General features: G+C 37.8%; 2 protein-coding genes across 5 annotated transcripts in view; one reads left to right on the top strand and one right to left on the bottom strand.

Annotated features, from left to right (window-relative positions):
* The window catches only part of dennd1b (DENN/MADD domain containing 1B), a 105464-nt gene extending 102328 nt beyond the window's left edge, over positions 1-3136 (bottom strand). For both annotated transcript variants that reach the window (XM_016500695.1, XM_016500696.1), the window contains exons 1-2: positions 2802-3136; positions 2084-2148 (exon numbers count right to left, since the gene is read on the bottom strand). In XM_016500695.1, the coding sequence (XP_016356181.1) occupies positions 2084-2148; positions 2802-2818 (82 nt within the window). In that variant the 5' untranslated portion in view covers positions 2819-3136. The remainder of the gene's footprint in view (positions 1-2083; positions 2149-2801) is intronic.
* A 9966-nt stretch (positions 3137-13102) lies between these two features.
* Positions 13103-16722, top strand: part of LOC107699434 (LIM/homeobox protein Lhx9-like) — an 11010-nt gene continuing 7390 nt past the window's right edge. For 2 of the 3 annotated variants that reach the window (XM_016500694.1, XM_016500693.1), the window contains exon 1: positions 15355-15825. In XM_016500694.1, coding sequence (XP_016356180.1) covers positions 15652-15825 — 174 coding nt within the window. In that variant the 5' untranslated portion in view covers positions 15355-15651. Of the gene's footprint in view, positions 13164-15354; positions 15826-16722 lie in introns of those variants that run through there. The other variant, XM_016500692.1, reaches the window with a different exon arrangement.

Here is a 16722-nt window from a genome sequence, read left to right as displayed (position 1 = left end):
GTCTTTTTGTCAGCTTGTTTTCTTTCAATTATCACAGGTTTTGTATTTCTTTTTGGAACTGATTGATCATATGCCTCACTGATCTGAGCTTATGTACCGAGTGAAAAAAGCATTTGTGAATCATTTTGGCAATATTCAATCAAAAACTGAGGTGCATAAGCTCAGCTCAATGAGGCCTATGATCAATCAGTTCCATAATATAACACAAGCAATATATCATAAGCAATTTTTTGCAGGCCGGACATATTTGAATTGGAAAACAAGGTGGTAAAAAAAAATCCAGAAAAAGTAGAAAAATTATCACTTTTTTTTGGAAGTTGTTATACCCTGTGTGAGCAGAGTCAGTAGGTTTTAGTTCAATGCCATAACATTAACTAGCATTTTCTGAAAAAAAGAAAATCCCCTCTAGGTCAAAATGACGGGAACACAACATGAGGGTTAAATGAAGCTGTAATCCTGAGAGTCGGGGTCAGGAAATGAGACGAACACCGACATATGATGATGAGGGAAGTGGGTTATAGCTTATTTCAACTTTCACAGCAGCGGCTGGACCGGGAATATTTTCCTTTTTTGGTCAGAGCAACAGCTGCTTCTGTGAACCACCTGCTCCTCACCTCTTCAATGTCAAGCAAAAAGAATAATGGTAGTATCAGAGTAGGAACAAAAATCGGTGATATTAGATACGCTAAACATATAACAAGCAGTTTTTCATATCCACCTCATATTGAATCAAAACTTCAATGTTTCTTCTGGTTACTAAAAAAAAAAAGTTCATAATGGTCTCACTTCACAGCACAGCAGTTGTTACTTGGTCCGTTAAAGCTGCGTGGTTTCTATTCAACCTTGCAGAGCTCAAAGCATATGAAAAGATTCACAAACCGAGATCGATATCACTGCAAATCAACCTACTTCTTACACCAAAATACATCTGCAGGTTTTTCTAAAAAGTAAATGCAAACCGTGCAAGTGCTGATCTAAAATGGAAACGCGCCCAAGCTAGCCCATCAGAAGATCTGAACATCAGATCTAGCCACCCTGCGAATCTACAGCAATAATTTCCTTCCCGTGAATCCCCTATACACGAAATGCATAATTTCCTCATCCATTTCAAGCACGGAAAACAGCTAAGCACATAAGCCCAAAACTATATTCACACATACAAAAAAGCTGCAAGCTGTAAGTTTCACAATTAAGTGTTTTAGATGGTACGAAGTTAGAGATATTTATTATAATTGATTATAAGCTTAATACGACCATGCTTTAAAAAATTCGGAAATTAGCCTTTTTTTTAATCAGTGCATTTTTTTATTTTTTAGAAATGTTGTTTCTCTCATTTTTAGGTGGTTTTATATAAAGTATTTAGCTTTTATGTTTAAGTTTTTTATGTTGATGTTACAAATATGTTTCATGATTAATGACAAGCTTAATATGGCTGTTCTTAAAATTGGATATTATCCATTTCTTCCTCTTTTTTGTTTATGTTTATAATAAGTGCTTTTTTTATTTCAGAAATGTTGTTTATGCCTCATTTTGAGATGGTATTATCTAATGTATGTATATTGTCATAAGGTATATTGTCACAAAGTTAGATTTATTTATCATGATTGATGACAAGCTGAATATGACTATGCTTAAATTTGGATATTAGCCCTTTTTTCACTTTTTTTGTGAATTTTCATAAATTCATGTTCATAAATGCTTTTTTATTTCTGAAGTGTTGTCATGTCTCATTTGCCTCATTTTTAGATGGTATTGCATAATGTATATCACCACATCAGTCACCCTGATCTGTATAGTATCATTGACACGAAAAATAAATAAAATGTGCCCATTAAAAATGGCCAAAGACTGTCATACATCTTTGTACAATACACAATATTATCATTTAAAAGACATGAAATATTATCAGTGTTACATAAGCATGTATAAACATTTCTTTCATGCCATTTCAAAGCATACTGACAGCAAGGAAGATAAAGTTAGTGACTAAAAGAGAGGTCTCTCTAACATAACTGCTTATGAGTTTTGAATTTATACAAACACTCAAACAAAACAGAAAACACATTGAGAAATGAAGGCTCACCTTCATGTTCAGATGATGGACATGCAACCTGAAGTGCCAAATCAAACGTTCTGGCAGGATTCTCACTGAAAGAGGAAATACAAGTCAAACTCACTAACTTATCAACTTAAACAACCACAATTTGAGATTGTTCAAGGAAGTTTGCCCCAAAACGAACATTGTGTTATTATTTACTCTGTAGTGTCTTTCCAAGCCAATGTGACTTGAATTATTTAGTCAAAAACACTAAACAAGATGTTCAGCAAAGTGACAGTCTCTGTCCCCATTCACTCTCATTGCATATTTTCCATGCAACAAAAGTGAATGGTGACTGTAACACCTGCTAGAGAAAAACATACGTTTGAATGTTAATTTAGACTCCTCCGTTAAAAGCTCGACATGTCATTAGAGAATAAAGTAGTCAGTTTGCTCATGAGAACTCATGATATTCTTTTCAGTGTGCTAAGTTACATTCATAAATGCTAACAGCGGCGTCTAATTCCAGTAAAATGAAATATGTGCAAGCTGTCAAGTTTAAATGGCTGTAGAGGAATGCGGCTAGGCTAGTTAGCATGTCTGAGGTAAACAGCTAACCGATCAGCTGTACCAGCTCCCAAATGGTTATTTACAATAACCACTATCGTCATTTTAACCCTATGAGAGACTTTTAATACGGAGACCGATAACGCGTAGCGCGTCAACCCGGAGTACCGTGTAAGGTAAACCTTTGTGGACTTACTTTATCCTGCTGTCCATGGCTAAAGCATCGCGTCAGCAGCAGCTCGCGCCGACGGCGGGAAAATAAAAACACCGTCGCGCACTCCAAGCCACGCGCACTGCCTGCGAACCTTCTAGTTTCGCGGTTACCTGACGGAGAGTCGCAGACACTGCTGCATTTCTCGGTCTGTCGGCGCGCGTGCTCCCCAGTGACGCTTCCTGGAAGCGCTCCTGAGCGTTTCGGTTCCCCTGCCTGTGATCCTGCAATGAAGCACCAGGAAGCACCTGAGCGATCGCGCGCGCCTGTATTTCAGTAGGATGGCACAAAAATTTAAATGTCGTCATTATTGACTCGCCCTCATTTTGTTCGAAACCTATATGAGTTTCTTTTTGCTGTGAAACACGAAATGAGATGACAGGCAGAATGACAATTTCGTGTGGTGCATTCATTCGCACGGGATAAGCGAAGCCTGTGATTTTACTCGAATTTACTGACTTGTCTTCCGGATACCCGGATGTCAAGGCTTTGAGAGTCCCGTTCTATGGTCCAGATGGATTAAAAAAAAAAATAAACTAATATAGTTTCGTGCGCTGTGTCATTTACATTTCACCAGGTTAAAATAATATCTCAAGCTTTATGCTTGATTTATTTGTAACACATTAACCTCAAAACCTTTTCAGCTTTCTCTTTCTGCAAATTGTATGGTGTAGAGATATGATGACAGCACCCAAAATACTATCAAACACTCCAACGCAGCTCCATTCTTCGCGAAAGATGGATAAAAAGGCGCACAGCAAACAAAAAGCTCGAAAAATTATATGCGACCCGCCAAATGCTGGCTGAATCACAGAGATGCTGATTCGCACGGGACTAATATTATCACAGGACCTCGGTGTTCGGCGAAATATGGTAGGTCATTTGCGGGGGAATTTTTACTTTACAAATTACAGACATGGCCGATTCGCACGGGATTAAGAACACAGACAACCTCCACAATTATTACAAATGACTGGAGGTCACCAGGTAATACTAATCCCGTGCGAATAGGGCTAAAGTCAATCAGGTTTGGAAAAACATGAGGATGACTCAATGGCATTTTTGAGTGAACTGTCCCTTTAATTGCATCCTTCAGCGCATGCACAGGCATGTCTACTGATACTGGCTTGCATGTTAAGCATGTTTTTATGGTTTACACAGAACTTTTTAATATATTATTACATCCTTAAACATTTCTGTGGAATGCCAAGACATCTATGGTGTTTAAAAATAGGCCTGTAAAAAACAAGGCCTGTTTAGAAGATAAACAGTTTCTAGTGGTAAGGCAAAGGAAGTATAAATTCACACCACCCACTTATTTAAAAAATAGCTTGTGCTTCTTATGGGTCAACGCCTAGTCAGTAAAACCTGTTGCAATACACGGACATGCGTTTGTATTTGTTTCCTGTGGAAAAATAGGCCTACTACAAGGTTTGTGTACCACAACCACTTCAGTAAGTTGCACATGAGTAATTTATTATATTCTATACTAAGGATTTGAATATGCTAGTCTGTAGGTTAAAATGCACATGTGAGAGTCAATTATAATGAAGGCAGATGAACAGTAATTGCCTGTTTTCATAAATGTCAGGTCAGCACAAGTTATCACACTATTGGGGCAAGTTGTCCTGTGTTTTAAAAGTCATAAATATATTATTTATATAATATGCAGTTTTTTAAATTGAATTATTTATCATTCATTTTATTTATACAATTAATAATTACACCATTTGTTGGTCAAAACAATGGTATGGTTTTTGTATGTTACCTTTACATTTGCTGTGTCAAGTATTGTTTTGTATTTCATGATTGTATAATCTATTTAATGTTTAATTTTATTAAAAAGGTTATAATAGGCAGATTTCATTGAGACAATTTATCCTATGTGGGGCACGTAACACGTTGTCACTCAAGGTCAATGTGTGTTCAATTAACTATTTTTTACATGGATAATAGCGACACACTTTAAGGTGGTAAAATTGACAGAATTTCTATTCTGTATAGTTAAAAGTGTGCAAACTACCCCTCTCCCCTTAAAATGCAAATTTTTCCCACTACTGCAATTCCACAGTCCAACAGAGGGGGCGCACCTTGCACATGACACAGAACATGAAAAGCACAATGAGGAAGAACACAGCGGCGATTTTAACATTTAATGGCAGCAAAGGGCGAATATAATTATAAATAATTATAAAACAGCAATAGCGTGTTGTCATGTAGGCAGTAGTTGTGTGAACTGTTAATAAAGGTTTACGTAGCTACTGTCAGAAGTTTGCAAGGAACGTCGTGACAGGACTTTTTAGTTTCTTTTTAGCATGAGTTATGCTGCTGCTCGGTTCAGTTAGACTTTTAATATTAACGCGTTTTAAACGCAGTCGAACTAATATAATAATTTCAAATGAGGTATATAATACGAGGACGCCGCGTTCACATTGCAGCGCACGAGAGAGCGAACCAAATTCGAATTCTCTCGATAAAAACACACCCGCGTCACCTGACACGAGCACGCTTTCAGATGAAGACAGATTCATTCATAAACTCCATATGGACGCATGCAAGGTACGAGCAAAATTTTAGCAGCTGGTGTCACACTTAAAAGAGACTTGTGTTAAAACGCTGGAGTCTGGATCAGTGATCTATGTGAGGAATCCTAACCGACATAGATTGTTCAGTATTAGGCATTATCATGGATATACACTTCTAAGGACATGTTTACATGATTAGGTAACTAAAAAAAAACGCACTAGACCTCTTACTTGCAGACTAGTCTGGCTACTAATGTATATGGAAGACTGGGTCATTTTTGAAAGTTCCTTTTGGCTGTCAGAAGTGATGTAGTTTGATGGCCGAGGGAAAGTTATGGAAGACCCATAGAGTTGGAGGATGCACAGACAGTGTCAGCTTCACTATGGAGCCAAAGGATGGCATCTGAAATGGCATGCCACAAAAAGTGCCTCGGGCCTTTTAGGCATCGAAGGCTGTCATAAATGAAGCCGGCACTTTCTGAGGAAGAGTCAGAAATTATGCTTAAGAAACAACGTTTGTATTGCGTTTCCGCTGTATTATCATTCATTCTAAAAACGTGTTAAATATACAACTTTTAAAAAACAATTGCCATTATAAAGTATATGTATATATATTATAATCGCGTAGAAGTTTGATATTTTACCCTGAAATATGTTCTTTACGGAACACTGATCCTTATATACAGTCTTATATTTGAACATTAAAAAACAGATGATAATTTGCAAATTGCATCTGTTCACAGAATCAGAAAATAACATACGTTGACCCTATAACCGGCTACAATGTGTTCACTGAGTTTGCCCATAGGAAGAGAGGAAGATGTTGCGGGAGTGCCTGCAGACATGTAAGCTTATTTTTTTCTGATGTATATCTTTTACAAGAGGGCTGAAAGCAAATGTCAGCCAGTATTGTGTATATTTTGTAGTAAGCATTTTTTATTTAGAGTAAAATTTAGTTGATTTTTTATATATGTCCACATGAAACTATTATTTTTTAACTTTACAGTACCCATATGTTAACTCTAAACTTCTTGTTTTTCCCGACAGTGTCCGTACGGGCAAATTAATGTGGAGGATCCTGCTAAGAAGAAAACGTTCAACTCTTTGTTTTATGTATAGCAGTAAATGTTAAGATCGGCTGAACAACTCATTTTGTGTGCTCCGTATTGAATTTGGACTTCTTTTAATGCACATTCGTCTTACACTGTTTAAAATGATGAAATACGCTACACCAGATGTGCAACCCACACTCCAGGAAATGGTTTGAATCACATCTATCCACTGTGATTTGACTTACAGGAGTTGGTGTGCTCCTCTGTCAGATGGATTCCACAAGCGGGAATATTCGCTGTGATGAATATTCATACGATTACAGGCGATCTTAATTTTGACAGCTGTCAATTCAGACTACATGCTTCCTCCCTGGTAAATGTTCGACCAAGAAAACACCATGGAAAATAAAGTCTTCTCGTAAATGTGTGACGTTAAATACATAAGATTCTTCTTTCTGTATTTAAAAATGTTCACAGAAGTATTTATTATTATCGTTATTATTATTTGTCATTTAAACTAATTAAAAACACCTTTTAAAAGTTATCCTTGAATTGTTTCATGTTTTATGCAAAAATGCATTTTGACTTTTTTAATTAATTGTTTCGACAGGTCTTTCAATTTTTTGGTAGCATGTACTATTTACCATATACCATACTATATATTACTATATACAGGGTTGTTGTCGAGGCCCTGTGTACAATGGTCTTTTACCTTACATGTTGACCCATAAGGGTATAGGGGATTAAATATTATGAATGGTCTTGGGCCCTTTTAATTTTAGCGATGATCCTATGTTTTTTGAGGTTTTGTGTGTATGTTTTTGTGTATTTCGTCATAAAGAATTATTTAATCGGATGTAAAGATTAAGTTATTATTCATACATTGTATTCAAAGTACATCATATTCAGTTGTTAGTGTCTGCTGCCTCGCGGCCATTATATGCATCTTCATATTTTCCTGTCTGATTCCCTGTGGCTAACTGAGATTGATACTCTTGTCTTTTCCATCCACCGAAACTGTGATATCAGCACAAATATTGTAAGTACACAGATCACATACTGATTTTTAGAAATCTCTTCATTTATAGTCATGTGCAGTCATTGTATTTACATGATACTTTTTCTGTAGATATGCAAAGCCAAGTAGGATTTTGCCCCAGGCACTGGCCATCCAACCTGTCACAGCATCACAGGGCAGGAACAAGGAAACAGTCTCTGAATGCGGGAATGTGTATGTAGCAGAGCTCTGTCCCAGCTTTGCCGACTGGCGTAGCGCACAATATCAGGCAGCGAGAGGGTCCCAAGGCGGGCACACATTTATCAGGAGCAAGGCCCTGTGAACGTCGACAAGGACATTCATGATCTCAACAGTTCCAGGGAGGACAGGCGGGCAAGGGGCTTGTGGAATCGTCAGTCCGGATGAGAGGCAAATTTATTTGGGTAAAACCTAAGATGAGGCAGCGGAGCATACGGCAACAACATTTCCAGTGGATTGGCGAAGGTGTCACACTCATGAAGTACCTGGGCCTGCCTGCCATGGGTCTGCTTGTTTTGCCTAGGGACTTGTCTGTCACATTAAAGTAGATGCATTGCCATTCAAGACCCTTCCCAGTCCTAGTGCCTGACCATGAAATAGGCCAACTTTCAAGTCTGCCTTATTCCTCTGCATCATATGACTTCAGAGATCACATAGTGTTGTCGTTCTTTTTTTCCCTTTCTGTCCCTCCTTTCTCTGTTTCTCAGTATTTGGTGACTGAGACGCAAATGCTACACAACGCTCAGTCCCTCAGAGCACAGACAGATTTCAAGAAAACTTGCTTTAGCAAACAACTCACAAGCCATGCGCTCACTAGTCTTGTCATGCACTGCGATCAGGTGTGGGAATCATAACAACTGAACAAGAAAACATACAAGTGAGGAAAGGGAAAATGAGTTTAAAACCTCAAGGGACTACCTTGGAAAGAGAGGAAACTGGTTATGCTTGAGTAGAATCTCCATCCAGGAGATTCCTTTGGTATCGAAACTGAGATATCTGGTGAGATCTGTTTATTTCCTCTTGTCAGTTAATTGTGCATACAAGTCAACCGAAGGTTACAGACTTTATGTAAAATCAGTTGTTTATTGCATGAATCTTTCTGCCTATATTAGCCATATTGTTTTTCATATTGTCTTTCTGTGCTTATCAAATTTACCTTTGTTTCATCAGCAGGTCATTAAGGTCAGGCACACCTAGGTTTTGGCTTCAGTCACACTAAGCTCTCTCACCTATAATTCCCTCTGAATTGAAACCCACCCAAGCTGCCATGGGGTCTACAGTTCCTGCATCTGCAGAGCTTTGGAGTCTGTCACCTGACCTTCAGCCAGAGCATATGCTACAGCAGAGTCCATGCACTGCCACTTTTCTAGAGGCAGAGGGACAGTCTGCCTGGTCCAGCATCCAAACATATCACCGGTCCAGGCAAACTGTCCTCTCCAGCTCATGGGGCAGCCCTTTCCCCCTCAGCAGCACCATGGACTGCTGCCGTTCCTACCATTCAAGTGCCCAGGCCAAGCAGAGGATGACATGCATTGGCTGCGAGGAACGGATGTCAGCCGATTGATGGCTGTAAAATCAGTTTCAGCATCTGGGCTGTCTCTCTGAGTGTGTGTGGGTGTGTGGTTCGTGACGCCGTTGTTGGCAGTGTTTGTGTGTGTGTTGAATCAAGCTGTAGCCGAGCAGCCTGTCTGGTCATGCAACAGAGACAATGTCATTCAGCCTTGGGGCTGAAGCGTTACCAAAGTGGTCAGATGGACAGCCGGCTTCCCTGTGGTTGCACCAGTGCTCCTGAAAAAGCTCACCACATCTGACTGACAGTCACAGGGCCAGATTCCTTTGGACAGGGCTGTAAATAGCCGCACAAAACAGTAGGGCATCTCCCCAAGACCTGTCCCAGTGTTCCAGCCAGACCGTCTGGCCATATCATGCCATATGTGACTCCGTTCAGGCTGGATCAGGTGGTCAACTCATTCAATGAGAAACCTTTACTTTGCCTATTGCGAAAGGGTAAGGAATGGTCTTGAGATCAGCCAGCGTGATCTCAGCAACCATTCCAACTAAAGCTTAGATTGCCAGTTGTCCTGATGGCCCAATGCAATTAAAACCACTAAAAAACACCCAAATGTAGTGGGATGTGCTAAATGGTTTATGCCAACAGATAAGGGCAACTCTTTGAGGAAGTCCTCTTTGCCAAAAGAACTGGTAGTAAAAGTTTACTCTGATTGGAATCATTCCACAACAAAGTAAAATGTATTTTGTTGGTATAAGTTGCTACAATTTAATGTAAATTAATACAATTTCTTCAGGTCTTGGAGTCTCTATAATAAGCTAATGACCTGAATCAGGTATTTGATTAGGGAGACATTCAAAATGTGCAGTGTTGATGAGACTCCAGAAACGGTTGAGAACCACAAGACTATTACATGATTTAGATCACTGTTTCCCAGACTTGTTCTTGGAGTACCCCCAACGGTACACATTTTGGATGTCTCCCTTAACTGACACACACATTTCAGTTATTGGAGCCTTTACTAATGAGCTGGTGAGTTGAATCAGGTGTGTTAGATTAGGGGAAACTTCCAAAAATATCCAGCGTTGGGAATCATAGTTCCCTGTCGTGAATTAGTATATTGTGAAAAGGAGTTCGGCCAATAGCGAGAGTCTTGATCCACTAAACACTGGTAGCGCCTGGTAACGATTAAATGTACATACCTGAAAATATCGCTCATTTTATTCATCAACAATATCACTGTATAATGCGTCAGAACTGATATCCTACTGGTATGATTTTTGTTTATTGTGCATGTACAGTGATGTTATGAAATTTGCCCAGCCTTCATTTTTGTATGCTTTAGAGACTGAAGAAAACATATCAACATTACCAGTAAGTGAACATATTAAGTATTCATTGCACACTGTTTTTTTACAGTGCATTATGGGAAATTCTTGGAAGCAATCATTACATTATACTGGAGCGATTTTGACAATGGGACCGGTCTCGAAATGCCTGACTCACTGGCCAGTGCATTGACTACTGAAATTGCTAGCTAATTGAGACGTAGCCTTCGATGTTAAAATTAGTAATTTGACTGTCCTGAAGGAAGTGCTTTTTAAGGAATTATGTTTTTGGAGAATAAAGGGTTTGATTTAATACTTAGGGTCTGGGATTTGGAAGAAACCCAAACCAGAATGTTTGAGGAATTTAAATACTGTCCTTCCTGCAAGCACTGTAATGGAGGTGGATTACTTCATTGGGATGAGTAAATTCAGGATAGTGGTGCAGGAAGGAAAAAAAAAAGAACAGGAAAAAAGGAGGAGAAGTGAAAAAACTGTTGGTTAGGCAGCAGTTGGACTGTTGGGACGGGCTATGTGCTATGGAGCCATCCTCCATCTGTCAACACAGGGAGTTGTGATTCTTGCATCAGCAGAGCAGGGCTCAGCATCAAGAGAAAAGTGGTGAGGAGGGAGGGAAAGTGAGAGAGAGATTTTAACAGCAGCTAAATTCTCATCAGGCACGGTAGACTGAACGTCCCCTCTTCGAAGCAAAGCACAAAACACCAGTGAGGAGCATCTGCTCTGTGGCTTTGTTGCCTCTTAAAAAAGTGCACTGCGACGGCTCTGGAGAAATCGTTGTCCATCTTCAGTTTGTAAATATTTGTTTCGTGGTTCAGCCGTCACATATGGTTCATAAATGGACATGGTTACTGTGTAATTGTCTGTATCCTACCATAGTTTTTTTTAGACATAATGAATGAGATCCGCTAAAGTATTATGATTATTCTAGATGATTATGGCTGGGGTATTTTTTTTACATTTGATTGCTGTTGTAACTTAACAGATTTGTATACAATGTGGTCAACAGCAACTGAGCCTGGGAAATTTAGTAGTGCGCATTTGGTAATGTTACAGTGTTTTTTATTTTTTTTATTTTAAGGACTATTTGTGTGCTGATGCCTAAGTCTCCTCCCCTTTGACTTGCCTGACGTGAAAGGTTGCCCGCAAGCCAAACTCTGAAGATAAGATGGCTTTTTCTCTTACTCCAATAGCTTATTTAAAGAAATTCAAAATGCTTTCCATTCTTCGGTCAGCCATGTTTCTGAATCAGTGGACAGATTTGCAATATTTAGGATGTTATTGCATTTATGGCTTTGTGTGTTTCACAAAGTGGCAAAGTGTTGGAGAGCAGATTTATGATCTTTCACACTTTTTAAAGTTTAAATGCGTTTCCCCAAAACAGAGCAAACAATTCCCTATAAAAGCTTAGTGTACCAACTCCACAACATGAAGAACAAGCCACAGAGGGCCTTGAGCACGTAGGGTTTAGGTGTGTACCTTAGATACTTTTGTCTTTTTTAACAGCAGATTTCAGAGTCAGCAAGATTTTTTCAGCTGTTAAATTAAATTACTCTGAACTGTTGTCACAAAGCTGTGCATTATATTACATTTGTGTTGTTGTCTTTGGTTGATCTATATGCTCTTCCAGTTATACAGTGTGCATTTTAAAATGCATTTGCAATTTAATTACATTTGGCGCTTTTATAAATGTGCTGTTTTTGTGCTGTGCATTATATAGGCAAGACTGGGACTGTTGTAACATATTTTGTTTCATCTGTAACTGTTTTTTTATGTGCTGTGTGTCTCAGAATGTGATATACACTCTAAAAAATGCTGGGTTGTTTCAACCAAAGTTGGGTTGAAACAACCCAGCATTTTTTAGAGTGTAATGTTCCCATATTTGTCTTATCCAAATTCGTAAGACAAATCGTATACTACTACTTAAACTGTGTAAATTAATGTCAAGTAGAAAGAAAAGTTACAACCGACCACACTACCAGATGGGCTGTAACACTAATTGAAAACATGGACATCACTTTTCAAATTTTGTGCATTTATTTATGGTGATAATCAAATTTGCTTGTTCAAAATAATTCTGCACTATACCCAATTTATTGCGAAACATTTTAATTCAAAATGGCAAATGTAATTCAAAAGACCAAATAAATTTGAAAGTGTTACAACTTTCTCTGTCTATTTAGCCATGCTTTCTTTTTCTTTTTTTTTAGACAAAAATCTGGCATGGATCTTGCATATCAATTTAATGGGGAACCTGCTGATTCAGATGATATCAGTTCTGTCATTTCACATTCATTAGAATGATCACAAACCTCATTATAAGTCAGATGTGAAATTATACTTCCTCACGTCAAAATTCTGTGAAAATATGAAAGAATTACAGGACAAAAAACAGTCTTACAACTTCTACTGTCACTTCAGAGGTTGGTGATCATGTATGATGATGATATCACCCCTGTAGCTCATTTCTAATTGGTTAATCTGATGTTGTGTTACAACTAACCCGTTTTAGCACACTCCATGGACTTGTAAATTGTGTTCTATCTATCTATCTATCTATCTATCTATCTAAGTAGCCTCATATGACGCCTCAAGGTATGAAAACTGCATAATGTTAACCTAAGTTAATGATTTAACATTAAGAACATTCACAGAGAAAATTATTAATCTATCCGCCTCTAACAACTCTCGAAAAGGGGCCTTGTGCATTAGACAATTGATGTATATTCAGTGCTCGCGCTGGATTTGTCGTAATTGACACTCACGCGAGAAACAAGGAACAGCCCCCATCTGCTGGTAGGATCGCTCGTGTCTCACCCTCATCCATCCCTCTCTCACCGCAGCACTGCTGGGGCTTCAGGACGGCGCTCTGCGGCTCACGGTAAAATACCACTTTTATATTGCTTATGTACATGAATACACGGTTTTACCATTGTAAACGATCAATTGAGTTGCTTTGCAGAGATTCGAGAAGATTATTTATGCATAATTGACGAGGAGAGACCTTCAGTTGAGACAGGTAAAAGTTATTGCAGATGTTGATTGAAAATCGAATTAAAGATTAACGTTTATATTGAAGCCTGATCCGGTATGAACAATATTTAGCTGTCTCGCTATTCAATTAAAATGCTGATATATCAAAATGTGAGATCAGTACATCTAAATACCACAAAAGGCTAATTATTAAACGGATTTTCGTTTGTTAAAGACAAATTTGATGGTGTTGGAAAAGAGTAGAGAGCAAATATTATTTTAGGTAAATTTGACTACAACCTGATTCGATTTTGCTTGTAATAAAATAATTTGCTCGCGTAGAGCTGTGGGACTTAAGACTACAGAGTACAATAATTAGCTGGTTAAAAATATAACAAGTGAAAAACACGAGAGTTCAATATAATCATATTTATTTTTTTAAGCAAAATAAATGTTTAAAATAGCAATTGCAAGGCATTAAACAAACGGACTGTAATCTGCTTCGCAGCCTACCTATGCAAAAGTAGCAGCTATATTGCATTTTAAACCATCACATTTTTATAAGATTTATAAGATTTCGTTTGAACCAAGTGAACTCGCATAAAGCTCATTTGGTGACTTTACAGACATAAAGAGATTAATCTTTTCCGTCGATTTTATGAAGTTAACCGCGCGATTGTGACCTGTTATATATCTCGAGATCAGGACGAATTCGTGAAATATTACCTAATGGGTGAAATCATTTATGAAAATTGTTTGAGAGGAGGGCATGGAAAAGACGAATATATTCCGAAGCTAATTAAAACCATGAACTAATTGGACTGAAGAGAAAGATAAAATGACACAAGGAAGCGGCTGTCTGTCTGAACTACTTAGACTTATTCCTGTAAATAATAAAAATGAAAAAGATACAATGCTCACTCATTCCTTATTTCAAAATATATTAATTAATTTAATGCAAGGCGTGTGTACATTTAAAAAGGCAACCCTTGAGCAACAATTCATAAAATAAATCAACGAAACGAGTGAGTAAATAAAGAGATGCTTACATATCGCCTACGTAATCCATGCTGCCTTTGATATCATTACTATCACGACTAATTGGATTTAGGTTGCTACCAAGGAGGTAGCCTAATTGTTATCATTTTCAAATTTAATTCTAGACCATTCCTCGTATGTATTGGTAGGCTACAGAAAAAGAAACGGTGGCAATGAGATTCATTTGACGTTTGACATCTGAAAATCAAAGAATGTAAATAACTGCTTATTCCGCCTCCCAACAGCATCGCTCCCCCTTCCCTAGCTCGCTCGAAGAGAAAGAGACCATCACACACACACACACACACACACCTTGATAAAGCAGTCTGACAACTTTTAAAATTGCATGCCACCACTTTAGTCCACTTTCATTTTACATGTCATATATGGTACTCAAACGGTTTTACATGTTCTAATTCAAGAATAAAGTACATTACTTGAATGTATGCAGGGAAGATACAAGGTGCAGGATGATATATATATATATATATATATATATATATATGCTACTTGATTGTAATATATGCATGTAAATATAATATATAAGCGAGAAAATAAACAACAAAATATAAAATACTGTATTTAGAGGTTTAATTGTAAATGACACAAACAGGCTTTCAGGTGCACATATTGGCTGTAATTTGCAATAATAAACTAAACCAAACCAACTCTGGGAGACAATTTCCCAATCGCAATTGTCCAACAAAACTCAACTACACGCAGAGATCAGATGAATTACAATGTGCAGTGATTCAACACTTAATTCACGAACACTTTGGCTATTCCGTTACACGCATTTGTAGAAGCATAAGCTGAAAACTACAAGAAAAAAAAGAAAGCCTCACAAAAAAAGTGGCAAAACACCAGCTAAAAAGAAGTAAAAGGTCTATACCAAGTGCTTTCCAAGCTCGGGTTGCCCATCACCATCGGTTTGAAGAGAGAGTGACAGGTCTTTGTTGGTGAATAGAAATCAGTGGCATTGGAGAGAGGGAGGACTCCTCCTACCCAATTACCCAAGCTGGGCAGGCGTTTGCTCTCTTCACAAATAGGACACAGGATCTCTAACACAGACAGTCCCAAACCTGACTTTCAAGCATTCGGATCCCCAGTAGGAGATTGGGACTATCTGAAAATCTACGTTTAAAACATCCTCCAGACTTCAGCTTTGCCTTGTATCGTCCGGACTATACTTGTTTTCTCCTGCCCAACAAGACAGTGGAGAAGTGGACTGGTTCTCCTGCCTGTTCCTGCGCCATCCATCAAATCCTACCGGCTTTATTCTTAAAATATTGATTGCATTTGTGTGAATTTGTTGGTGTAGATCCATTCGGATGTTTTAAGGATCCGGAAAGCTGTATATGGAAGTTGTGGGGTGCAAGGCGAAAGAAAGCAGTTGCACATTGCGTCCAGCAGCCATGCTTTTCCACGGCATCTCTGGGGATCATATTCAAGGGATCATGGAGGAGATGGAGAGGAGATCTAAAACGGAGTCTCGTCTGGCTAAAACCGTTCAGATGAACGGACGAGAGACGGTAAGCTTTTGTATTTTAGCGTGTATTTTCCGTCAGAGCAAATCTCAGCACCCCCAAAACTCCTATCGTCGCACACTTCACAGTTTGTAACCCACTTAAAAAAACACAGCGACGAAAATTAGTTTAATGTACGATCCTCGTTTTGAAATATTAGCAGGCCTCGAGAAACACAAGAAGTCATATTCAGAGAGATTTCAAAAGTATATGAAATCGTTTATCTGGCAAGGCTACAATTATCATTTATAGGCCTAAGTAAAATGTAGGCTATTTCATTAAAATGCAAAGGGAGGAATACATATGAAATCCTTTGTATGCCAACCTACTATTTAATATTTTATAAAAATATTTTTTTCACAAATAGGCCTATTTTAAATTTTATTTTAGCTGTTTACAACACAACAGGATAATTGTTAAATTTATAGGGCCACGAAAGAAAGAAAAACTATAAAAGAAATAGGATCTGTATACTTTAGGCATGCATTTGAAAATATATTAAACGGGCAAAAACTGTAATAATAATAATTGTTGTTGTTGCTGTTAGTACCATTATTGTTTTTGCGTGCACATTTTAATGTCAAAGTAATAGGCTACACTGTTACATTGCTGTTATTAATACTGTTATTATATTTGCATATTTGTAAATTGTATTTTTTGAACAGACCACACAGGTACACTGTTATATACATCTTAGGAAAACCAAAACAAACGCTATATAACTTAAATAACAATGCATTATAACTCATTTTGGCTTAATAATTCAGCTCGCACTCTGATAACAATTACATTAAAAAAATTAAAATACACACACGCACACAAACACACATAGCCTATATATGTATATAGGTCTATATATATATATATATATATATATATATATATATATATATATAACAAAAA

The sequence above is a fragment of the Sinocyclocheilus anshuiensis genome, unplaced genomic scaffold, assembly GCF_001515605.1.
Source record: "Sinocyclocheilus anshuiensis isolate Anshui unplaced genomic scaffold, SAMN03320099.WGS_v1.1 scaffold766, whole genome shotgun sequence".
In the NCBI taxonomy this organism is placed as follows: Eukaryota; Metazoa; Chordata; class Actinopteri; order Cypriniformes; family Cyprinidae; genus Sinocyclocheilus; species Sinocyclocheilus anshuiensis.
The sequence above is the reverse complement of the archived record's forward strand: the minus strand, read 5'-3'. Positions and strand labels throughout refer to the sequence as shown.